This window comes from Motacilla alba, chromosome 5 (assembly GCF_015832195.1).
Source record: "Motacilla alba alba isolate MOTALB_02 chromosome 5, Motacilla_alba_V1.0_pri, whole genome shotgun sequence".
NCBI lineage: Eukaryota > Metazoa > Chordata > Aves > Passeriformes > Motacillidae > Motacilla > Motacilla alba.
The window spans coordinates 27,784,464-27,811,818 of record NC_052020.1 but is presented as its reverse complement, the minus strand read 5'-3'; the positions used below and the strand labels follow the sequence as shown (position 1 = coordinate 27,811,818).

The 27,355-nt window shown below is 41.3% G+C and overlaps 1 protein-coding gene across 1 annotated transcript in view; it reads right to left on the bottom strand.

The window, feature by feature from the left end:
- MAP3K9 (mitogen-activated protein kinase kinase kinase 9) overlaps window positions 1-20,513 on the bottom strand; it is a 61,025-nt gene extending 40,512 nt beyond the window's left edge. The window contains exons 1-2 of the mRNA XM_038138017.1: window positions 19,920-20,513; window positions 14,606-15,019 (exon numbers count right to left, since the gene is read on the bottom strand). Coding sequence (XP_037993945.1) covers window positions 14,606-15,019; window positions 19,920-20,220 — 715 coding nt within the window. The 5' untranslated portion in view covers window positions 20,221-20,513. The remainder of the gene's footprint in view (window positions 1-14,605; window positions 15,020-19,919) is intronic.
- Between the last annotated feature and the right edge of the window lie 6,842 nt (window positions 20,514-27,355).

Here is a 27,355-nt window from a genome sequence, read left to right as displayed (position 1 = left end):
ATACATTGTTCTATTACTATGACAGCTAATGTAAACCAAACTGGTACTACTGTAAAGTAAGTCTTAACTAAGCCTGTCCTTCTGTCCACAAAGGCAGCTGAAGGTCATCTCTCATAGCATTTCGCACCATCCACCTTAATAATCACTACATCAGTTGAAAAGTCAATGGTGAACATCACTGACAAACACTCAAAGCCTTAATGCAAGTAAGATGTCACTTCCAGATATTACACAGCTGTGTCTTCCCTACTCAGGTATCTACAAGAAAGACTTAAGAGCAGATATACAGATACACCAAAACAAAATAAAGATAGGGGGATAAAGATGTAGAACCTTTGAGGGGAATAAAGCTATATATCCTTTGATCTACTTGTACCTATGTTTTAAAACACCTGAAGAGATTGGGTAAACCACATCCAATATATATCACTTCTTAGCCACTGCATTAGGAACTTCAAAACTGCTGAGCAAATTTTGTTTTTGGGATATTTTCAACTTTGCTATAGTGTTGCAATGCAAATAACTGCACTGCTGATATACTCCTCTTTCTGCTCAACCCAGCTTATTTGTATTAGAATGCTTTTCCTCTTTCCAATTATGTTAGAAGCTCTAAGTCTGAATCTCTTTCCTTCTGCTGGAATATATACACTTGTACCCCTTTCCTTTAATGTTCTTCTTAAACTCATCTACTCTCCTTCTAAACATGCTCCTCTATCCTACACAAACAGAAAAACCATCTGCAGCAAATTTTTCAATCTGATCACTAAAACAAAATATAATGAATCTTTACTTAGTTTTCAAGTTGATTACTACAAAACCTCGGTCACATACCTACTATTTTTAATCCAACGCTATATTATCTCCTGTAAGCACAAAAAAAGGATAGTTTAAAGAGGTAGATTGCTTTCACCAAGGGAAATTTTTCGCAAGGTAAATAAAGGAAAAAAATATGGCAATGAAATTAACAGCTGCTGTTTTAATTCTCTGTTCTGCTTACATTACACCATCAAAACAAGAAAATGTATTTCAACCTCCTTTCACAAAGATACTCCCCCTGGAAGGTGGTAACAACTGTCAGATTTTTCCTTGTTTCTCTTGGAATGGTTGTTTTAGTTTCCAGATACACTTCTGAACAGTTTGGACAGCATTCTTAGTGTCCAGTGGGCCAAAGCAATGGGGAACAGCTAGTAAGGAAAAATAAACACCTAAACCATATTCTGATCCAGTTGATAACAACATCAAAGAACTGGTAGAAAATGTCTCAACAGTCAACATTAAGTGTCAAGGCAGCAAAACATGGCCATCATTGCCTTTCTCTGGTTTCTGAGCCTAGAGAAAAGATTAGGTTAATCTGCATAGTTTAGTGGTGAACAGAATACTCCTTTGCTTTGCTTGTGTTAGAAGCTGACTCACCACTTCAGAAGTAGAACAATATTCAGGAAGGAACTACTACAGTATGATCTTCCACAGCAAAAATATCCCATTTTTATCTATCAAAGTAGAAGAAAGGGGCTGCTGTCTAGTGCACAAAATAGTATGAATACCCAGGCATACCAAAAGCTGGCTTCAGCTTTTTCAACTATTCTGTGTCATACTCCCAGTTTATTTGGCACACAGTACACTGAAAAAATAAAGAAGTTCTTGAGTTAAAAGACAAAAGTTGGTAACAACAATACCAAGGAAATCAGGATTCCCCTGCAATACCACAAGAGCTGACCACCAAACTGCCCATTGCCCCTGTACCTCATGACAACAGCTGTATCAACAACTTCATGCTCCATTTCCCAGCCCAGAGAATGTGTGTATGTATTAAGAAATGTGAAAAAAGTGCAAAAAAATCTAATCATGTATAGTCCAGCTCACACCAAGTCAATTATCTGTGCATGATGCTACTCAGTAAACCCGGAGCACAAGAATAGAAAGCTATTAGCTAATGAATGTCAGGCCTGATGGAAATGGTCACAATAATTAGGTGAAGGAGAAATAGATAAAGAAATAAGAGCAGGACTGAGTGTAATGAAAACTGAAAGCATACAGAAAGAAATGTGTAAGGAAGAAGGTTAGAAGACAAGGAAACCTACTGTGGGGGAAAGAGCTGGATTTGTTATACCTGTGGTACACCAGGATATAATTCTAACTTGATGGATGATTGCTGGCTTCATACTTAGCTTCCATATAACTTCTCCCCAGCAGAGACAATACAGTCAGATGTTAGTGCCAGAGTAACTAGTACTCTTATACTGAAATACAAGAGGCATGAAAAAATTTACCATGAAAAAAAATTACCTAGTGATAAAGCAACATTAACTCATATATTTTATTTTACTGTAATATTTTTAAGTTTTATCAATTTTCCATAGAGACCTGTACCATTCAGTGGTGTTTCTAGCAGGCCAGGGTGGATATCGATGCTTTGAAACAGGTTGGGAGAACAAAGTATCAGAAGCTCTTTTGCCACTAATGTAAGAAAAACTGACTATAAAGATACTCCAAGCAAGCCTGAGCTTAAAGGGACCTCCTGCACCTGGAGACAGAGTAGGTGGTGGATGTCCCAGGTGAGGCCCTGACTGCTGGCTACCAGACACAGCCCCTGGATGATGTAGAGCTGAGAAGGCCTGAAACCCTCAAAGGTGCTGGAAAGACCTGAACACCTTTAAGTGTCAGTGCACTTGAGTAGTTTTAGTTGAGTCTCTACCAACATTAGCACTGATGTGGGTCAAGTGCTTTGTTCCCCAACATTCTACAAATCCAGAAAGAAGTCACATCAATATAAGAGGAAAATCTCCAGCAAAAGCACTCAGCCTGTAAATGTATCCCACTCACACCCATTCCCAGGAGCCACTACCCATTACTTTGTGCAGTGTTTTCATCCCCTAAGGGCCACATCAGCTGCTGACATAGGCCAAGAGCTAGATGGCAGCAACAGCAATGGGTGGGAGTGACAACAGAGGAAGGACTATAAATAAGGTAAATGTCATTGTTATTTTATTTACTGTAGAAACACTCAATTCTAATATTTAAATCATTAACTAGCTGCATGGACTCGGTAAAGTTTGTTTCCCAGTCTCCCTTTTATCTGGACTCTAAACAAGGTTTCTGCTTTACTTCCAATGCTTCAGCACATTTATTCTCATTTTGTTAAGATTGAAGAGAGGTGAAAAGACCACTTGTTATGACCTGAAAGGCTGAAAAATGGTAAGAAAAGTCAAACTCACATGAAATGATATTATTTCACCTGACTTTTCTCTCCCAGAATAAGACCATACCTTTTTGACACAGTTGGATGTCTTTGCAGATCATTCCAGAGCAACTGAAGCGCCAACGGACACAATGGCCTAGTACCGGATTTGTTTTCCCATAGGCTTTTGCTCATCTGCTACTGCACAATCACTATTTCCAACATCACTAAGGTCAACTGTAAAAAAGGGAACTAATGCTTATCCTGTCATAGCTGGAAGGTGAAAGACCACTGGCTAGAGTACCATTGTGGGTGGGAATACTGGACACATTTTATTTCTTCCTCCCTTTTGAAAACACACAGCCTACTGTGGCTTTACTGACCAAAATGGAAAATACCAAAATGCAAACTACCAAAAGTGGTCAGATGGTAAATACCCATCAGCCCATTTACTTCCTCCATTTAGATAATTCAGGTACTGTAAAGAGATAGATCAAATACTGAGTCCACCAAATCCCAGGTACAGGAACTTTAATGAAAGAACAAAGTAAAACCTTTATGAAAACTAATGCTGCCTCACTCCAAGATCCTTAAATGCAAAACATGAGCAGGGTTTCAGTTCTAAATAATGCAAGTCATTTCTGTGGTATGATTTAAGAGGAATCCAGGCCCATACAGGGAAGTGCTAGCATTAAAACCTCTCTCTGCTGCCAATACAGCAGAAGTCTCAAGTGCAAGAGTTGAAGGAAACAGAAAATATTTTCATTTCCAAACAAATCCAAATTTATCCAAAAATTGCTTGACACAAATCTCCCAAAAAAGCTAAAGGCTTACTGAAGTCAAAGGTTTGCCAGAGCAGATAAAAGACTGAGTAATATCACAGGATCCAGACTCTGCCACCCACCCACAGCAGAATATGTCCAAAACTGAGCCAATCTGTTACAGGAAATTTTTTTGAACAAAGAATCTTTTCACTCAACCACATATGTTTTCTAAGGGATGTTTTTCAGACCACAGAATACTTATGCAAGCAAGGAGAGCTCTGAAGGAGGTTTATTTAATTTTAATTTCTTCTCTGACACACATAGGCCCTGGAATTTCACAACTGGGACAGACAATTTCAGCCTACAGAATTTTTTTCATTCATACAGGTATAATTTGCACTTCGTACAAATCCCTTTCACTGTCTTCTAGATCTGTCTCCAGACCAAATACTTTCAACTACTGCAAGGCTGTGAAATTCATGCAAATGTGGATTAATACTTTTAAATGAAGACTAATTCAGAAAAATCATATGAGCATCTTTTGCTTCTTGCATGGGACAATTACTACTTTTTCTACTTGCTTTTATCTGAAAAAGAATTAAAAGTTCCACTGTACTCTGAAGAAATGCAATGCAGTCTGAAATCTTCAGAGTTTTTATATATAAGGTACTATAGTAATACAAGTATTAAACATTGTCCTCTAGCTTTTGAACAGTCCTTATTTCAAGGAGACAAGTATTCACAGATGAGACAAAAATATTCTTGAATAGAAGACTGTTCCACTGAACTTACTCTGATTGTTCCAATCCTATTTTCCCCTCCTATAAATAAGCAAAACTTCCCAAGATACATGTCAGCTCAGGTGCTGGAGGTGGCAAAACCTGGATGTTAGATAAAAAGATAGCCTTAATATACTGTTTCGTGCTGCTGCATTGTCTCAGAGAGACAGAGGATAGCTATCAAGTCTGCAGTTAGCCTAACAAGTCAAAAAAGCAGCACTATTGCAAAGGGAACAAGGGACTGAGGTTGCCAGGCAATCCTGTTTTTAATTATTAAGTCCTTTTGGCAGTACACTGGCATTCTGTCTTGAGAACAGAACTAAGCATTTGGGAAAGGATTTCAAAAATTCGCTCCAAAATGAGATCTCATATTGTAGCAGTTTGCCAAATTCTAATTTGCAATTTTAGCTCTACCTTCCATAGTCAGCCAGCACAGCTTTGCTTCACAAGTATCCAGATAATGAGCAATCTGCTCTTGATCCTGCATTCAGAGTGCTTAAAGTGATTAACAGATCTGCACATGGAATAAGTCCGGGCTTTCTGCATGTAGCCTTTACCTACCTTCTGTTGGGTACTCTGCCATTCATTTCAGCAGCACTGCATCTTTAATATCAGTTTGAGTTACAGAAAGGCTAAGTGTTGCATGAGACGCTAGAGAGGACAGAATTTAAGACCCACTCAAAATTTCACATCTTAGAAGCAAAACCAAAACCCACAAATACTGCCTCTAGTAATAAGCAAATATTTTCTCTCTTATTATTCAGCAACAGTACAATAAAAATAATATATGTACACCTTGGAACCAATACCTTCTTAATTACTGTGTATGAGTCAGGGTTCAGCAAATCCATAAAGCTGCATGACTGTCCTCTTCTATCAACCTAGAGGAGGTGATGGATGTGACAGCACAGCAGTTCTTGGATTTTAAGCCATGCAGTACAGTAACTCTAAAGAGCTAATGCATAATGGGGGAGGGGAGAGAAAAGGCCTCCAAAGCCCCGATATTTTTAGAATCGATCCTTTCACCTAGCCAGGCTGTAAAAAGTCTTATCAGTTTAGTGATCTGTACAAAACACTCTGAATGCTCAGGTGAATTTCTGGGAAAACAAGAGCTGTTCAGTTCTGATTTCAGACTAAATCCTACCATACTGCTGACATTGCAACACCCTCTAGTTCAGGCATGGATTACTGTACTCTTCATAATCAGTTACATGCTCCAAGGAAAAAAAAATATAATTACATCTGTACTCAACACAGGGCATTGCCAAACTGCATCACTTTGAAAGCCTGCAACAAATCAAGAACTGTATTAGGCAACAACAAAAAAAAAGGAAAGGAAAGAGTAAAATTATATGATTCATTATTCATCACTCAAGAGACTGTCTGAAAAGAGATTTAATAATAATGCTGGTTCAGTGGGAGCTGTTTCCAGGCAAATATGAACATGAAATTCATGATGGAAAAAGGTAGCCCAAACTGTTTTGTTTTGGTTTCAATTAAGACATCTTTATGAAACAGTAAAGAACACCAACACCAACTCATTCATGGAATAAACTGGTACTCCAAAATCTAGAAGGTAAGAAAGACATAACTTCACAGGCAGCAGCACAATCCACACCAGAAGCTGGGGTGTTTTATGGGGTTTTTTAAATCAGATTTAATATAAAATATTTTTAAAAGGTAGAGAGGTGTATTTTCATTAATCAGAACAAATGTTAAAAGGCTCCTAGATGCAAAATCAACACCAAGCTACAACTAACAACAGCAAAACTCAAGAGTTTCTTGGATACTGTTGAGTTTGACCTTAAAGTGAGCAGAACAAGTTGTCAGCTGCTGAGAAAGAGGAGATTTCTGCACTACTGTACATGAAAGTCCACACAAGATAGCAACTCATTCAATAGAGCTATCAAAAAGCTGTTGACTTTTTGATGTGCTACACTTCTGTTAGATTTTTTTTTGACCCAGCTTACCCTGTGATTAAAGATTCTAACTACACAATAACCTGATGAAGTATTAGGAATATTCCATGGTTACCAGATAACCATAATCATATCAAAACCACACATTATGTGACTGAATACATCAAAAAAGAAAAACCTAACCAGGGCAAGACTGACAACACTTCAACAAGCAGAATTGGGCATATTGAGTCCTACTGATCAAAGTTATAGTATTTTTCTTATTCTCAGGATCCTTGAACAATGCAAAGTCAAAAGGAACTAAAGACTATTCTCTAATATCTTTCCATAGGCTCATACTCATAAAGGAGAAACAACAGGAAATGCAATGCTTTTGTGGTAGGTGGACCACACAGCCTGGTCCATGTACATCCCACCACCCTTATATGTACCATCCATACAGCAATTATTCATACTAGCATTTCTTTATAGTATACCAGGAACCTCCCAGGAATCCCCAATTGAAGCACAGAAATTGTTGCGATAAAATCTTAGTGGTAAAAGTATTTACCTGTTACTAGTAAGTGGAGCTGCTGGCACACTGACTATCATTTGCTACACATCTCAACAATTAGTCTATACACAGGCAAGGAGGAAACCATGCTTGCATTTTACATGTTTCCAGTGGTAATACAAACAGGAGATCCTAATATTTCTCAACGGCCAAAGCAAAAGCCTGTTGCACAACACATCAGAGACAGATGTACAGAAAACTGGGAGCTTGGCTTGCAGCTGTAAAAATTATCCCAGACATTCAGCATTCAAAACACATACAGAATTTCAGAGACAATTTGGAATCCACGTGTGCACAAGATAATGCTTTCTCTTTTGGGAGGGTATTTTTGCTTTTAATAAGAAATGGTATTATATAAATGTGTGAGCAATACAACAGCTCTAGAAAGCAAAGTGGAAGGGCTGTGTGTGGCAGTAATACAAACACTTCATAGGAAGGCTGCGTGTCCTCTGGCTACTTCCTTCCCAAGAGGATCCTAAGTGATGCTGCACCAAGCTGCCGTTACCACCACAATGACTACTCTACAGACTGGGACACAACAATTTACCATTCTGTGGGCAAGAGCTCTTCTTTCTGAACTTTAGAAACAGTGATGAAGCCAAAAGACATAATTCTGAATTGTTATGCTTTGGAATAGTTTCTTTTCTCAGTGCATGAGGTTCTCTTACTATTTCTTTTTCATATATGCAAAAAGCTCAGGAAGACTTTCCATTAGCAGTGGGACAATTAACAAGCAATTAGCAGACATTCCAGTCAACTCTGGCAACCTTTTGGCAAAGTCACACCGACATAACACACTATCCTAGAATCAGAAAGCAAACACGTACCAAAAAGCAGCTACTTAAAACCATCTGCTTAAAACCTCTGTATTCTTTCAAACTATTTAAGGTTTCCCTTGTCCTGTCATAAGGAAATGTACAAAGTCATCTAGATGAGATGTAACTTAAAATTAAAGAACCATCTTGGGTGATGAATCATCACTTCAAAGAGCAAGACTGTTTTATGTCTGATGCTTCAAGAGCGAGTTTGTTTCAGGTATGTTGAAATTCTGAATGGAATCGTTTGATAAAAAAAGCAAAAGTGAAGCTGCTGACAGAAGTCAGTCAAAATTAAAATTAAGTTTATTGATGTGGAAGAAACACCAAAAAAAAAAAAAAAAAGTGGAGATCAAGGAATTATTCTAGCTTTCCAGAAATACCACTAAGCTGTTCTCACCCTTAACTGGCTCCTTAGAAATTTCAGAAGAACACAGATCTTTCCCAGCTCTGTCGCAGATGGTCAGATGGTGAACTCAGGGGATGCCTACGGACACCTGCTGCATGACTGTGCTTAGGTCTGTTCTACGCTTCCATATGCATAATTTGAATAAAGTGCTTAACACCACAACTCTAAGTTATTTTTTCTTAGGAGCAGAGAGAACCCTGCAAAAAATGTACACAGTGGCTCAATTACATGAAAAGGATATTAGCTAGGGTTTCAAATGTAATAGACACAAATGAATTTCTTAAAAACAAGAGGTACTCTTCCCATACTTGCCTATGAAGGTAACAGATTCCATTGGTGAAGCTGCCTTTTTACTACTTAGTGTGGGCAGGAGGACACCAAAGCATTCTTGTGGACATCAAACATTTCATAAAGACGTCATGTTTTTGACTTGCACTTAACAGTGAAGATATTCAATTTATTCAACTAAAACCAACCATTTACAGAAGACGTATTTCATTTTGGAATTCTTAGAAATCTACTAAGACATGAAAATAAGACTGCAACATCTGTCAAAAGCATCTGTCAAACCTCTCTGAGAGGAAAACAGCTGCACTAATTTACAAAAGCTAATGAAGAAAAAACCCAGTAAAGTACCAAAGCACAACACAGAAATTGTCACCCTACTTCTGTGAATTCTTGGTATTTTAACATCTTAAAAATTAGCAACACTTTCAGGCATAATTTACATCTTCAGCACTAATAATACTTTTTTTTTCATTTTTTCAGTGAAAATGTGTAGTATTAATAGCATCAATTTCCTTGTGGTATTACCACAACCAAAAAAATTAAGGCTGTTTGGAATTTTTTTAAACTACAATACAAGTGACCAATACATCTCCCAGCTGCTGTCTTTCACACCATCCATCCTCCCACAAAACTTCACCTTTTTACCACTTTCCTCTTACAGGCCAAGGAACTACCCAACTAAGGCCAGACCAACTACTCACCCAATGAAAAGTATTCAGATATCACTGAAATAGCTTCACGATATTCTACATGAAGCATTACTCAGTCTTTTAATTGCACTGACAAAGGAAATCCTTTCTGATAGAAAGTACAACACTGGAGAGTTAGTCAGCAAATTACACTGGAGTACCAGAAGCAGCAAGAATAATGCATGGAGCTCCAAACTGCTCTGCCAACATACATTCAGCAGACCCTGGAAGAGTTCTCCTCTACACCTCTGCCAGACAGAGGAAGAGGTTTACAAGTACTTTTCCTTCTCCACAAACACCAACAGAAGAGTGTCAGCTATGACTGGATTAAAATAAAAATAACAAGGAATATTGTAAGTCCTAGGAACAACTACCCATAAACCACATGGAAAGTCGGCTCTACTGGCTTCTTCATGAACAGATAAAGGTTTAACTACATTAAATAAGCAAAGCTATAGCAGAGTTTGGAATTCTTTCACAAAGCTGCAGCTTTGAATCTCGGGACACCACAAGCTTACATTGGTGGTCCAAAAAGTACGAGAGGTAAAGACTTCAAAGAACTTGAAAGGATAAACTACTGACTTGGCTTAATCAGAATTGTTGGGGTTTATTTTGACCTCTGTCCTTTCCTCTTTCTTTGACCTTGGCAATGTCACTTGGCTGCTAATCTTCTGTGCCACTTTGTGGAACACAGCCATGGTGACTTTCTTTTAAAAAGCACTTTGCTAACTGGCATGAACACCCTCAGCAAAATCTTTCAATGTAGTGCAAATAACAAACGTGTTTTGCTGAGACAGTCAAAAAAAAAATCAAATATGCTTTTGCTAGCTCTCCAAGTATTAGTTAATTGGCTTTATTCCTATAGCAATGCTGGCATATCTAACACTGACAGACAAACAGGACCAAGTTCGTTATTTACAATACTGTCTCTTTTTGATCCTAAGCATTATGTGCCAGGCACTTTTCTCTGGCCAGAAATAAGACTTGAATCACAGATGAGAGATAAAAGAAAGGGAAACTGTGAAGAGCTATTCTAAGTGCAGTGATGTTGATGTCAGTGGGCATTTCTAGTTGCTTTTTTCCCTACAGCTCAGCATTTAGATTATTTAGGTGCTTTCACATTGGGAAAGGCCTACTAAGGATTCCATAGCATATGCTCAATGGCTCACCAATGTGCAGCTGAAGAAGGAAAGGTTGGAAATATCACCACATGAAGAGAAGCAGCAGCAGCCACTGAGGACTCTGTCAGATTGGTAAGATTAATTTTCATATGGAATACCTTGAATCCCTTAAATCAAATGCCCAAAATAAAAAGAGAAATACTTATCTCCTTACACTGCAGAACCAAATAATGTCCTAAATTATCTTTTTTCTCTCATGCAGTTATATGACTGACATATGAGTTGGTAATGCCACTGGAACACTTGTCTACCAGACTTAATGCCAGCTGAACTCAGATTCAAGAAAATAATATCAGCATCTCTAAAACTAAATTACAGGTGTACAATTCATTCTGCAAAGACCTTTCTGTACTCACTTCCTGATTGCATCTCCAAAGCAATAAAACAGGCAGCCCTCAGAACCTCCAAGATATAAAATAAATCTTCCTCAAACAAACATGGTATTAAACACACAGGACACTTTTCCTACACTCTAAATGTATTAGCATTAAATGAAAGTTATGAAAATGTAAAGAAAAAAAATTTAGAAAACTATAGAACAGAAAAAATTTCCTTCTTTTAACCAAAAAAGATGGGCAACAGACAATTGATTTGGAGTGCTTTTTGATGAAGAGTATCTCAAGAAAGAGACACCTCCTGGAATATTCAAATAATCATCTGAAGTTCAGTTCACATGAACAAAAGTGACCTTATCTCCCAAAGTAATCAAAACCCTATGTTCTTTATTACATTACCAGAAATGTTGACAACTGTTCTGAGTATTGTTTTGGTACATACTATCTGAGTCCACCAAGCTGCAACAGTTTAAACCAAAAAAGATGTTTTTTCGAAATCCTTATATAATGGGGTAATTTCTCAGACTTGCATTAGGGTGCCCACTTGATATGCTCAAAATGTAACATGATCTGCTTAAAAGATTCATCATGAAGTACCTTATGCATTCTGTGTCTGCCTAAATATAAGCAGACTTTTGACAACAAGACACTCTATGATTTTCTTCTATTCTAGTAGAAAAATTGATTTTGAATAAGGCAACTCTGTTCTTTCCCACTGCCTGATCTTGTTCTCTAACTCATCCTGCAGCTTCAGATGCACTGTGTACATCCCAGCTGGTGCTTGAAGGCAAGATGAGACGTACAAGAATCACCATCTATTACTTAACGTAGGCAGTACCAATCAATAGATCAATATAGCTGATGCTCCCATGACAGCTCTACAGCACTTGTAGATGTTTAGTACACTTAAGAAATGCATCTGCAAGAATCCTTTCCAAGCTCTTGCAAGCAGAACCTCTTTCCTCACCACAGACACATCACTGCCTATCACCTAGTGGGTGGTAACTTGTGCAAAGGAAATGCTACAAGCTTGTAATTGTACAGGCCCAAAGCTAACCAGAACCTGCTCTCCATTATCCATGGTAATTAAGAAAACTAAGTTCATCAGAAAAACAGACAAAATGCAATATTAATCAGGATGCAATAATATACTCACTCCAGTAATCTTTACAAAACTAGTAAAAAGCTTTCTACGGGAAAAAGAGCAGAGAAATTTCTAAGATGCTTATTATATATAAGAGAAAAGGGATTTCAGCAATGCAGTGACAGAGTAATCAAGAAAGACATGACTTAGGCAGCTCAAAGTTGTTCATCCTACAATCCCTTATCCCCACAAAAAAGCTTCACCATTGTCATAATCTAATATTTATGATGCTTGCTCTGTAGATACACTCAGAAAATAACATGTATTTCAAATGTTTAAAATAGCATATATTTTAAATTTCTCTTCAACCACACAGCACAGAATTAAGAACTTCATTTTGTTTAATAAACAGCTCTTGCAATGTGCTAAGCCCATACCCAAGGCTACTAATTTATCTAATTTCAAAAGAGAAAAACAAACCAGTAATTTTTCCTTAAAATATCTTAAGTTCTTTCCTTCAGTACCAGCTCCTACATTCATCTAGTTTCCCAAATGTAATACTGCTTGCTCCAGCCTTATCTGTGATAGAATTTTCCAATACCCATAATTTCTCTACTAGACCTGATGCTATCTTGGTCACAACCACTATGGAAATTCTCTGTCTTTCCCCTTCAAACACACAACATCTCTGAATCCTTTTGGAGGCATTCCCACTCATTCTTCCCCTTTCTTTACTATTGCTTCCTCCCAAACGATGGAAATTATAGTAATACATGTAGCAACTTCTCACTGAGCATTTACAGGGCAGCACAATTACACTCTGCTGATTCATTTTGACAAGAAACATTTACTCTTGCTGCTGACAATCCACATGTTTTCTAGCATCCAGATCTGGATGGCAACACTGTGCACTGGGTGTCCCTCTGGTTAGCCTGGTTCTCTTGCTGAAGCTTTTCCCTTCCACAACTAGAAGTCTCTGCTCTTAATAAAACAGTGAAGTACTAGAAGCTAACAGTTTTTTATCTTAGAAATAACTTTCATTCTAAACCTCAAAAATGTTCAACTAGCACTTAGCAAGGAAATATTAATGGCCTGTTAGCAAAATAAACAAACAAATAGTTTCTTAGGTAAGGAGGAAAGGCACAACACTGAAAGGCAATTATTTCTCATTCACAGATGCAGCCAGTCATTCATTAAGTCATGAAGCAAATCATTCCTTAATTTTACAACATTTATTAACATGTCCATATATTTGCCATCTGTAAGGGAAGGGTTTAGATATCAGGAAATCTTTATTGATATTAAGATTGCCTTACTCTAACAAAATGGGAAACTTTGTTACTATAAGAACAATACAGTAGAAACTAATTTGAAGGCTCTTATAGTTCCCATTTTTCCACTAACAAAAACTAATAATACTTTTTTTTACTCTTCCACAAACAACTAACATTTGAGCCACAACATTTGAGGCCAAAAAAACATAGGAAGATACTGGAAATTTACAGCATTGCAATGGTTAACGCTAGTGAATCTACTTAAGATATTAAAATTCCCATCTATCAGACCTCTTTGCTAATGTCTCTGCCCTCAAAGCAACAGGGAACATATGCCTGCATCCCAGACACCCAGTTCATGGAGCTTCTTATTATCTTAAGCCATAAATGACAATGGGTTCATACTAACACACTAATCTAAACTACCACATCCAACCTGCAGGTCTGTGTTTGCACTTGCCATCTAGACAGACAAGCAGAGAGAAACGCTAAACAGCTCCATACAGGCATCAGGAAAGGAAATTATGATCACCACTGCAGCACTTTGCTCCCACACTCACAAATAATGTTCTGTGTGTGTGTTTGACTTTGAGAAGTTGAAGTTTTTGAAAAGAAACACACTACAAGAACAGCACCCAAGCAACACACAGTAAAGCTGTATTATAGAGCAGCTGAAATCACCATGATTTCCACAATCCTAACTACCAAAATGCAGTTCCCCTTGCTCTCTAATGGGTGAGCTGTATCATATAAAGCATCACAAATATCAGCTGAAGTCCTGGGTGTACAAGGACATTTTATTCACCTCAGTTAATGTTCCTGTCAACACCAGCTCTACGATGGATAAAGAGAAGATCCAATTCAGCTGGGATGGGTTAAATCTCCCATAAGGAAAACAGGCTTGCAACTCATCAATACAGCAAAATCTAGCACGAATAATGAAAGCTTAGGAGCATTTACCCTTAGAAAGGAGCACTTATTCCTCCAAAATGTGGAAAAATAATACACATTCTAAGTTCTGTATGTTAGAAAGCCTTATTGAAGACTGCTGAAATGCCAATAAAACCTAGACACTATATGAATATAAACTACTAGCAAAGCATGGTTCATTCACAGCTGCTTTTGCATCCGATCATTTCAGTTGCTTCTATAGATTGAAAGCATTTATATTTTTCCTGTGATCTGTAGCACCATACTGTATAAAAATAAACCCTTCTGGGATTGAATTAGAGGATACAGTGGTTCACTAAATTAACATTACTCCCCTCTTTTCTTTGTATGATTTTTTCCCCAAAGCCATATCCCAGCACCCTGACTGTTCATTGTGTGGCACTTACTGTTGCTGGACTTGAGGTCACGGTGAATTATGGGAACAATTGCTTCCTCGTGCAGGTAGTTCATTCCCCTGGCAATCTGCACTGCCCAGTTCACCAGTATGTCAGGAGGTATCCTTTTACCAGACAACACCCTATTGAGCGATCCTCCGCGGGCAAACTCCATGATCAGGCAAAGATTAGGTTCCTTCAAACACACACCCCTGAGGGCAATGATGTTGGGATGTTTTAACATTGCAAAGAGCTTGGCCTCTTGGCGGACATTCTCAATGGTCTGGCTGATGTCCTCATCAGGGTCATAGCGAGCTGCCTTGACAGCAACCTCATCTCCTATCCATAGAGCTCGATACACTTTTCCGAAGCCCCCTATGCCAATGATTTCTTCCAGAACAAGCTCTGAGAAGTCGATCTCTAGGACTAGGGAAAGAGGAAAAAAAGATGTAAGCATTTAGAAACTATGCAGTCTGCACATCAGCTGAAGGTCCATGCTGGCCGACCTCACCCCTGCCCTTGGAGGAAGGGCCAATTTTCACTCCAAAACAATACAAAGGAAAGCAGTGGGCCTTTCTGACAACCTTTTAGTGCCGAATAGTATGGTAAAGCAGACCTTGCAGCGTCATAAAACTGGCTTGAAGTACTCACTGTAAATGGTAAAACAATAGAATAGCCTTCTCTTACCATAGTTAAAACACTTAATACTGATGCCCCAGCCCCTACTTCCCTTAAGGATACTCTCAGTGACAGTACCAGATTCTGAAAATGAAAGACACACTCACCAACTAATCTTCGCTGTCTTCACAATACAGTGCTTAACGTAAAATAGCTAAAACTCAATACAAAACGCATCTGCTTCTCCATTTGTCCCTTATTGGAATGCCTCTTGTTGAACTGCCACAACAATCTTTTAGTCCTTCCCAAATCACACTTACTCTTCCACACCTCTCCAGGCTTTGCAGATTTGCTCCCCACAAGAGATCTGTTAACCAGCTCTGACATTACCAACAACAGTGTGACAAACAGATGGATCAAACCATATACTGAGTGTACACAGCAAGCAATAAAAAAACATTCCTTGATTAATGCATACTGCATTTTTGTTACAAAAACTTCCTATTCCCATACATTGACAGCTGTACTTAACAGGCTGACACAAAAAAATCCACAGATGCAGCTGTCTCAATTCAGCACACAAACTGCACCTGGAGCAAAAGCAATGAGAAAATGTATCCTGTACAACTGTACACTAAACACAGTTTACACGGGTGGCCAAAAGAACCCATCCAACACTGACTAATGTAAAATGAAAATTCCACATACTGACCAATGAAAACATGTTGACACAGCTTAATTTACAGTAGTGGAAGGCTACCACTGGTGCTACTCTGTATGACGTTTGCATGGTTACCAATTACAGTCAGTGACATTTAAAAAAGTTTTAAAGGCAGGGTACCATAATGCAAGATTTGAACAATACTTTTAATACTTTCTTGCCTTTGAAATCCCAAATCTGACATGGTTCCCCTGCTTTGTCTAGCAGAAAGCAAATTAAGTATGTAAGAGAGCAGGTTAGATCCCACTTAAATAAACTAGTCTCCTTATTCCAATCAAATGCCTTTCCAATGTATAAGCCTACAGTACAAGACTTTGTCACAAAACTGTATGGAATTAATACAAACTCTTCTGTCTACAGCTGCAGGCTTTTATTTTGTCTGAGCTCTACCTTTCCTGAACATGATTTTTAGAAGTTGGCTTACTTTTTTAAGTTAGTCAAACCTATGAGTTAGTTTAATAAGGATGCCTTTGCTGCTTTTCCTAATGTTCCATGAACAAAAGACTAACAGGAAACAAGACAGAAAACCGACCAAGAAAGTCTGCCAGAAGGAGAAAAGGTCTATTCCAGTTCAGAACACAAAGAGAATTTATTTTTTCTGCTACTGTGAATACATATTTTGGGTAACACTCTGAGCTTCAAGGATTTGCACAACAAAGAAGTTTTCAGTCCTACAGCAGCAACCTTGGTGCTCAAATGCTTGAGACAGAGATTACTAGAAAACATGAAAGGAGTAGATTCTGACTGGAAACACTGAAATTTTAGAACAAGACTGTAATGACAATAACTCCAGATATGAGACTACTCTGTCACTGAGAATACACAAAGAGTACTGTATTTCTCAATGTATTGAGTCCTATCTCTTCAGTCAATAGAAGTTCAGCACTGCTAGAATCCTCACTTAACTGGCTCCTAGGGACAAGGTCAGTTAAAAGGCTGGAAGTGAACAAACACGCACCCCATACCACCAGGGTGCCAGCTCCGGACAGCCAGCGTTCAGGTGCTGTTCACAGCGGGTGTTCTGCTCGGGCATTTCACGGATTACGAGCACGTCAACGAGGCGCCGAGCGAGCGGCCCGCGGGTGCTGAAGGGACAGCTCCGGCGGCAGCGGGGACGGGGCGGGACAGCCCCGCGGGCAGCACCCCGGCCTTCCCCCTCCACACCCCCATGCTGGGGAGAAGCGCGACAGGAAGGTGGCAAGCAGGAGAACAAGATGGGCAAAGGAAACCGAAGGGCTGGAAAGTAGAACACTTTGTGCGTCGCCACCCATTTTCCATCAGAAAAAGCACATCCCTGCTGGAGGCACAAATTAATCGGGGCGGGATGTAAAGCTGAGAGACTTCAGCTTCCACAAGAAATCCAATGCATGACATTGAATGTTCTTTTATCTGGAAGTAACCTTAATTTAGTTTGAAAATGTATACTTCTGCAAGGCAAACCGGCCAGCTTACCCTCGTGGGTAGCTTATTCATAAAAAAAACCCTGATTTTTAAAAAATGTTCTGTTTATGGTTTTTAAAAGGTATTTTCTGCTGAATTAGTTTATTCATTTTCATAGTTTGAGTTACACAGCTACATTAGGGCACAAAATACTTGTTTTTTGTCACATTTCTAAACACACTAACTCCAGTGTCATTTGGCAGATGTGTTGTACAGGACTGTACAGAACTCAAGAACTGAAGTGCTCTCATTCCTCTGTGGGCTGGTGAGGAATTACAGAGCCTGTATGCCATGAACCAGTGGCCGTGTTGACAACTGCAAAGTAGGTGCTGTTTAATCAGCCCTTATTAGACCATATGATTAAACTGTTTAATTCAGTCTTAAGTATTTAAGAACCCACAGCACAGATCAGAGTCCCTCAAGTTGGCCCACTCCTGATAGCGGCTACAGGCTACTTTTTATCATTCATGGTATCCTGACCAAGGCAAGATTCAAGCACACTACATGGATGGCTAAAATTACCAGCTAAACCAGGACAGCTCTCAGTAGAAGCAGAATCTCTAGGACTTACACTCCTCAATTTTCATTAAATATATAGATAAACTTCAGGAAAGCAACTGTTAAACTTCTGTGCTAAGGTGCATGTCCAGAACAACACTTTGCATCACTCCTGCAAAACTGGCCTTACTGGACTATGAAGTATTAAACAGTAGATGGTGATTCTTATTCCAAACAGCTATCAAACTAACACCATAAAGCTTTAAAAGTGGATTTCATTCCTTGCAAAGAATTTCTAATACTCAACTTGAAAATCCAATGCAATAGCAACCAACTTTAGCCCCTATCCAAACTGCATTGTTTTTTTTTTAAAAGCCCCATACTCCTTAAGCATTATAAAAACCTCTGGGGGGCAATAAATTCTACTTTGTCATGAACATATGGTTGGTGACTTGACAAAAAAGAAGTAGTGTAGTTCTGTGGGACATGGGAAGAGTAAGGCAAAGACAAAGGGAGAAGCCACGAAGCCACAACTCTACAACTGTTGGTGAGCTATCAAACCATAGAAGAGGCAGCAAGACAGGAGAATCCACAGTTACAAAGCCTCAACTTGAACACTCAACACAGGACAGGAGCTGAGGGTTCGAAAAGTTCTATGGAAATGCCTCTCTTAAGCATCTCAAAAGCAAAACCTAATAAGCATTCATCCACAGCTTTTTGGAGGGGGGGGGGGGCTGGGTGGGTGAAATAACTTACCAGTGCTCTTGCAGCATGAAAGAAAGGAACAGCACCTAGTCCTTTCACAAGCCCAAGGGCAATACTACAAATTACTGAGCTTTACCTAAACGCTTTTAAGCAGAATACAAAGTAAGAAAAAAAAGTATTAGTTGTACTCCTTGGAGATAGGGCCTACATAGGACAAAGCATCTTTTTACTCTCTTACTTTCTAGAAAAGCCTACTAGTCTGAAGATCTTTCTCTGCCCCTCCAAAAAAAAAAAAAAAAAAAGCATCCTTGCCTGAATTGTCAATGGTGATATATAAACAGGACCTAGAAAGTCATTCCATGTTGTTTCTCTTTCCACAATTGTACATAGTGACTAAAAAAATGTCGAGACGAAACAACCCTATTCTCTATCCCCAACAAAGGTTTCAAAACTGCACTGAAATTCAGGGAAACAAACCAATCCCTCAGTGCTTTCAGCATCATAACACAGTCAAGTGACCCTCAGGCGGGCCCAGATACCCAAACACGGATACAACTCATTGACAGGTATTTCAGGACAGAATTTGTAAGAAGGCAGAGGAACCTGGTAACACAAGTCAACTTAGGACTTTTTCAGTCAGAAATAATAAGCTTTTGGTTAGTAAGTAGGATAATACTGAACAAATATTAGCAGTGAATCAACACTTCAGAAAACAACTGTTTCCCTCCCAGCAACCTTTCTTTAAGAATATTCTTAAAGGCAGAATGACCAGAGCCCTGGTGACTCCACCACTGCCCAGCCGGCAGGATTTTGTTGCTTGATGAAAATTTATCAGCCCCTGGAAACGCAGGTCTTAACAATGGGAAACTGCTCCCGGCGTCGCCGAACCGCTAACACACCGAGCCAAGCTCTGCCTCGCAGCGAGCGGCGCGCTAGCCGGGAAGACAGAAGGGCACTGGAGCAGCAGGAATACCTCCACGGCTGGGAAAGAGAACACACCGGGGGCCTGGGCCGGCCCCAGGCCGGGGGGAGCTGAAGCGCCGTAGCCCCTCCGCTCGCCGCCGAAGGCCATCGCAGGCCCCCCACCCCGCCGCCGCCTGGGCCCGCGGCCTCCCACGGCCGCTCGCCATCGGGATGGGCCTTCCCTTCCCCCTCAGCGGCGGCACCGGCTTCCAACAGGACCCACGGAAGGGCCGGGCCAGGCCCCTCCCCAGGGACATCGGGAGGGCCGAGCCTCCCACCCAAGCCCGCGATAGGGGGGCATGACCGGGCCTCTCCCCTGGCTCCCTCCCTCTCGGCGGAGGGGCCGCGCCGAGCCCCCCGCCCGGGCCCGGGCTCCCTTACGCTGTATGGCGGGCGGCGGCGGGTATCGGGCGCGCAGCTCCGGGCCGCCCCCCTGCACGCCGCTGCTCACGTAGTTGCTGGGGAAGATGCCGACGCGCTGGTCGATCTTCCCCGTCCACCAGCCCTCGTCGCCGGACACGTGCGAGTCCCGGGACAGCACCTGCACCACGTCCCCCGGCCGCAGGCTCAGCTCGTCCTCGCCGCACGCCTCGTATTCGAAGACAGCGGTCCAGAGCGGCCCGTCGCCCGGCGGCTCCCCGCCGCCCGCGCCCTCCTGGCTGAGCTCGGTGAGGGGCTCCATGGCGAGGCTGCTCCATAGGGGGAGGCGGCAGCCGGGCGCTGCGGGGGGCGGCGGGGCCGGGACCGCCGCCTATTGTTCATGCGGCCCGGCGCCCGCCGGCACCAGGTGCCGCCGCCGCTGCCGGGACTTCCCGGCGCGGGGCCGCTTCAGCCCAGCGCGGGCAGGGGCGAGACGAGGCAGCGTGTGCCGTGGAGGAGCCGCCGCATCCCCCCCATCCGCCGCCTCCTCCGTGCCCGCCTCCGCCTCCTGCCGCCGCCGCCGCGCATCCCGGAGCCACCTGACTCTCTGGCAGCTTCGGCGGCGCGAGGGGTGGGCAGGGCACGCCCCGCCCCCGCGCCGCCATTGGCCGCCGCCGCCGCCCGTCAGCACCGCCCTCACCTGATTGAGGGCCCGCGCCCCCTTGGCCACGCCCCCCTCCCCGCCCGGCCCCCGGCCCCGGAGTCGCGCACTCACCGGTGTGCCCCCGATTGGCCCCCGCACGGTCAGCTCTCGCTTCCCATTGGGCCGCGCGCTCCGAGCTCCGCCTTCCCCGCCGCGTCTCATTGGCTGGGCAAAGGGGCATGACACGGGCCGAGGGCGGGGCGGGGCGGCCCGAGGGCGGAGCGGGCGGGCGCCACCTGGTGGCGGGCGGAGGCGGCGCACACCTGGGCCGGCCCTCGCCGCCCCCGGGCTCGGTGTGCCCCGGCCCGCGGGGACCGCCACCGGCCCGCGGGGACAGCCACCGCCCCGCGGGGACAGCCACCGCCCCGCGGGGACCGCCACCGGCCCGCGGGGACCGCCACAGGCCCGGAGCGCGGGCTCGGGCCGGAAACCCGACAGCGTCTCTGTTTTCTGTCAGGCCATGGAGTTCCATAACCCGTCCGAACTTAAGCACGGGTGTGTTAGATGGTTTGTGCGCGAGGTTATCGTGGGTGTACCCCTGCTGAATGCCTTTGTTAAAAATTAACAGAATTTATTTTTCACTCTTGCAGTCAGCATGTAGCTGCTCGGTCCTGAAAATCCAAATGCCTTCTCCCTGCTGCCAGGGTTTTCACAGCTTGTGGAGACACCAGGTCTTGTCAATGGAATTTGTTTGCTCTTAGTGATATTACTGGGAAATTTTCTTTGTATTTCACTCCATTTTTTATTTTTTTTTTAAATCCTCATTTGAATTCCAGTGGTAAAACTGGAAATGAAAACTCTCTGTTCATGCTTCATCATAACAAAGCCCACTAATGCCAAATGAGAAGCCCAAGTACCGTGACCACACCTGATGTCTTCACATTTATACATGAAATGCAGAGGCTTCATCATTCTTTAGTATTTAGTAAATGCAATTGCACAATTCTTGTCTGCAAGATGGATTTTTAAAAAGTCTCCGTCCCCGAGTGAGGCCTTTGGTTTATGTACAAAGTAGCTGCTAGTAATTCCTTAATTTTCTGCATTGTGGTTTTGTCTATTTATCTATCCTTGCATTAGCATTATGCTGTAGCACCTTTATGGGCTTTTAATAGAATTGTGAAGATCTTAAGTGTAACATGCTCTGAGTTCATTCAAAATCTTTATCATTGTATGTAAAATATTTGAATTTACTTAAATTTACTCTGGGAGTACACCTCCTCTTGACTGAACCTTAGTAACAAGTACTGCAGAGAACCCTACTGGGAACTACAATTATTCTATTTTCTCTCCTTTTTTTCCCCAAACTTCAGAGCCTTTATTTCTCACAGAAGCCAAATAAACATGGTCTAGAAAGAGCTGGTATATTAGTAACCTTATTTTACAAATAGAGACCAAAACATTTCTAGTTGAGGTCAGAACTAACATTTCACTGCGATGCACGCAAGATTTAGGCATGCTCCAGCACAAGTTTTCAATTGACTTTGTCTAAGAACTGAGCTTTAGGTTTTCTCCTCTCTCTCCACTGCCTCTTGTCAGCGAGGGCAGAACTGAGGATGCATCCCCTCCACTATTCCTTTGTTACTTAAGGGTGTGTTTTCACAATTAGTGTAGGCTTATCCAATACTACTCTGTTGCTGAAAGGGACTTTCCTGCCCCTTGTCACATGCTTGACCTGCTTTCCTGATTGCAACAGTAGTGACTGTGTGGCTGTGGAGTCATTTCAGCTCATTTATCTAGCTGAAAGCTAAGCCTCTGAGTAAAAGCAGCTAGTTTTCAATCAGCTTTTTAGGTTGATCTGACTTGCATTAGGACTGTAGGCACAGACATTAAAGCCAGCACAAGGAAGCAGGGCAGGTGAAAGGGACAGCCACCTGGATTTTTCACGAACATCCCATCTTTCAGTTACCTTGTCTTCATCATGAAGACAAGGGGTAACAAATAGCTGTACTGATGGTTTTGGAGTTCAAATAATAGATTACTGAGATGGAATGAGAAAGACTGCTGTTAATGTTCCTAGTTAAAGTAATTTCAGTTACATGCAATAATTTTCTGTCTAATTTTATGCAGAAAAAAAACTTATTCAATTCATACGGTGAGAAATAGAAATTATAATGCTTTACATGAATGTGGCACTTTAAATGTTGTAATATTAAAAAATGTGAGTGAGACATAAGAAAATAGAGGCCTCCTGTCTTTCAGCTGTTTGCCACTTATTTTGATCACTGCTATAGAGCACTGATAGGTTTAAAGTAGAGAGCTATATTACTGATGGTGAAAACTGTGGTAGGAAAAAAATTGCTACTGTAGAGGCTCAGGTTGCCGGCTGTAGTGACCTGCCAAGACAGAACCCTGCCATCTTGTGGAATGCCTTGATATCAAAGTACACAGCTTTGCTTCTCAAAAGACACCTTCTTTTTTTTTTTTTTTTCTTTTCTTTATTTCTTATTTCCCGTGATGATATGTTTGTTTCTACAGAAGCAGTGTGACTGGCTCAGGAAGCTGTGCCTGGGGTGTCCAGAGAAATACTCTGAAGAGCCATCATAGGATTTTCCCACTCTCATAGACTTCTCTTAGCATCTTTTACCAGCCATGCCAGAGACTGGTTTCTGAATTAAAAGATCTGGCCAGATTGGGTAGGCTGTTCTTAGCACTAAGGTAAATAGAACTGTCAGTAAATGTTAAATTCATATTCCAGTAACTGGCAAAAGGTAGATGAAAAGAACATTAAAGACTGCATGCAGCCTTTGAAAGATGACATTTTAGCATTGGCAAGATACAGACAGATTTTTGAAAGGATGCATGCCTTTCTGATGAACATATAGCCCAAATGCTACACTCAAAGTTTTTTCTTATGCATTTTCTAATAAGATTGTATCTGTTCCCATTATTATTCAGCAGATCTGAATAATGGGAATTAGATCCTATAAATAACAGATCCAGTTCCTAAAGTCTGTGTTTGAACACGCACTCTGCTTCTTAAAGTTTAAACATGGATTTTGCTATAATGTGTTTCAAAAGAAGAGTCTAGCCTGCAAAATGCAGATGATACTCTGAATTTAATTCAAAGTTTCTTCTAACTGAGAACTTTGAACCAAAGCTTTTAATTCAGGCTCATTTTTGCATCTACATTTTAAAAGCACCAACAAATTATTAGATGGTAAACAAAAAGGCCAGTCTATTCCCAGTCTTTGTTTTAAGAAGCCATTGAAAGTATTCTGCTTATTCAGTATCATTATTAATACAAATTTAGGATTATTATCTCAGCTTTTGTCCTGTGTTTTCTAGAGGCTTGTGCAGACTACCACTGGACTTAGCAGCTCTATAACTTATTAAAACTTGGCAGTCCATAGTTACAATTCTAACTGGATATCAAAATGTTGGCAGTCTAGGCTCCTAGTATCTGTGTTCTGTCAAGGAAAAAAAACCAGAATGGTATTAAAAAACAAAAGGAAGAGGAATGTCCAGAAAAAAAGGAAAGACTGTGCGCACAGTCCAACTACAGTGCAGTACTAGAAACATACTGCAATTCCAACTCTAGCTGCAATGGCAGCATGTCTCTACCAGCACAGTAAGAAAGTATAAAAGATTAAGGAGATGCCCTTTGGCACATCTTATTGCAGCTCACTCCTTTTACATCCTGTGGTAATTTATATTGCATATTAAATTAACACAGCACTCTCATTTGGCTTGTATACACTTCAGAGGATATACCACAGATCTGCCCCATGCCTATATCCCCAGATGTAGCCACATATACCACTCTGGAGATGAATCTCACTACCGTAGCCAGATTTGTTTCATCAATTGCTGATAATTTCTGCTCAAACAATGTAAGCTTTACTGACAAATGGATTTTTCTGTCATTAAAAATCGCCTCTCTACGTGGCTGTAAAGCTGGACTGGGTTTTTTTCCCCCACTTTAGAACAGTACTGCTTTTCCAACATCACTTTAGTGTAGGTTTGTTCTTGACTTGATGAGGGGGAGAGGGGTAAGCCACTGGCAACAGAAGCTTTATGAACTGTGCTGTGCTAGCTAGGAGGCAGGCTGCAAATCTGGGTCTTGAGCATCTGAGTCAGTAAAGAGAGAGCTCTACTCTGCTTCATAAAATATATATGCTAATCTCCCAGATGGCTATATGTTCTTTCTCCATAAAACAGATGACCTGGAAAAATAAAAGATAAAAACACTGGAGAGTGGGAATTCTGGGCCAAAATCTGGAAGCTTGCAATAGATTTTACAGACAGACTTGGATTTTAAATATAGTTTGGATCTGGTTTCATAACAAAATAGAGCAATGGCTATTATTATAGGTCACAGCATAATTTCACATGCAACATGAATCATTCATATATCTGCATCCCTCTAAGAAAAATTTAACAAAGGAACACTTTCAAGTAAGATTTCTGTCTGCACTAGAAGATATACACCTAACAGAGATAATGGTTAACTTTGGCTTAGTAATGATTAACATTTGCACACAGTGTATTACCTCAAACCAAGCTGCACATACAGCTCTCCTTTGATTAGCCACAGACTGAGTTGCTGCTCCTGTAAGGGAATATCAGAACCACGCTGCCACACTGGCAACATTGTGCCACAGTTTCACAAATGTGTGGAACAAATATTTAACTTATTTGCAGAACTGTGATTAGTGCAATGCAAATGATCTCACCAGAATTCAGTAAAGACACTACAGAAAACTTTTCAGGTTTCTGAAATCTTTGTAGGTGCTGATAGCCTTGATCTTTGTTTTCATGTTTCACGTGATAAACAAAGCAGCAGTGGACTACCCTGCAGTGTCATGGCCAGCATATGGTGCAGCACTCACTCAGAGCACTCTGTACTGCCTCCCGCACCTCGTCTCCCATTCAAGGCCTTCTGCCCATGAAACAACCAAGGCTCCTTGTTTGTGAGGGCAAATGAGATTTTGTTTGGAAATAATAAAACCAAGAAGGAAAACAAGATATTTTGTTTAGTTTTTAAGTTTGTCAATCAAAGCCTTTGGGACAGTTTTCAGATCACCAAAGCCACCCTTGAATAGCTTCAGAAAAACAGTACAAAAATGTAGCATCTGAGTTCAAACCATACAGATGCAAACTTCATTTCTACACATACAGAACCACAACATTCATTATATAACAGCATTCATATGCAAATCATAGCCTCATACCCAAATCATCACTCTGCTAAATCTGCCATTATAAAGTTATGGACATGGAACAGATAACATTTTCATTTGGAGTAGCATAATCCTTTTGTCAATTGAGGCTGATGTCCTTTTCCCCCTAATTTGTATTTACTGAGTTAACTTACTATTCAGAATAATAAACCTCAATCTAAAATAAGACCAACTAGGTCAGCGCAGTAGTAATTATCATAGAATTATATAATGGCTTGGGTTGGAAGAGATTTTAAAGATACTCTTGTTTGAACCCCCTGCCTTGTTCCAACTCTCCTGTCCCCTGTCCCAAGGGTAGGGACATCTTTCCCTAGACCAGATGACTCAGGGCCCCATCCAAACTGGTGCTGAACACTTCCAGGGATGGAGCAGCCACAGTTTTCCTGAGCAACCTGTTCCAGTGTCTTAACACCCTCACCTTCCTAGGAAATTCCTACTAAAGAATTTCTTCCTAATATCTAATCTAGACATATCCTTTGTCAGTTTAAAGCCATTACCCCTTGTCCTATCACTACTTGCCCTTGTCAATTGACCCTCTGCAGCTGTCCTGGAGCCCCCTTTATGTACTAGAAGGCTGCAATAAGGTCCACCCCCAGCCTTCTCTTCTCTAAATCGTTGTTGTAATTGGTTTTTGACACATTGTCTTGAGATAACAGGTGACATTTGCCGACTGTTTCCTTTTATTTACAATCTCAGATTAAATCCTTAGCATAATTAGTTAGAGGAGCCTCTTTTAAAAAATGGATGACTACTGGAAAATTTTCTCTCTTGATTTCCCCTTACAGTGTCTACTCTATGCCTGGTGACTAAGCTCAGATATGATACTGTATCCATTCTATATTTCATAAGGCAACTGGAAGGAGATTTCCTCATCCTTACATGAAAATAGACCTAAGTCTGTTTTGATCGTTTAGTTAAGTGTGGGCAGAGAGACACATCATGTTTTTATTGTGATGCTATCTCTCAGTACTGGCAGCACCCATATCCACAGACAGCCAGAGACATGCACTGAGCAGGGATTTCATCTTACAGGGTTGAAGCCATTTCAAGAACTCTGCCTTTATAATCCAGAAGTAATTTGTGTTATCTCTTAACATGATTGTCTTTCTCACACTGGTGGTCTTAATTCGTGGGCTTGGTCATGCATCAAGGCACTGAACAGTTCACTGTACAGCTGAAGCTTTTGTAGGGCAAGGGAAACGTGATTCATGGAATGAGCCTAGACAGTTCAGTCCCGGACTACAGACTGGTCAGTGCCATTGAGTCTAATTGGTACCTGAGCAGTTTTCAAAATATTTCAAAACATCAAACAAAACTAATTTATGAAGTATACATGCTGCCTTCTTTCTCTTGGCGTCCGTATTTCCCCTTCAAATTATGCTGCTACGAGAGCCGGTAAGAATGAGACTGGTTAGCGTATGAATGACAGAACGTTTGCACGTATATATTGCTTGACCATAACTCTTGCTCCGCTGCCGGCAGGACCGAAAATTTTGCCCGGAGCGGTGGCGGTGAAGCCCCCGGAGCCCTGCGGGGGGCGCCGGGAGCCCGCGGTCCCGCCCGCCGCCCCGCAG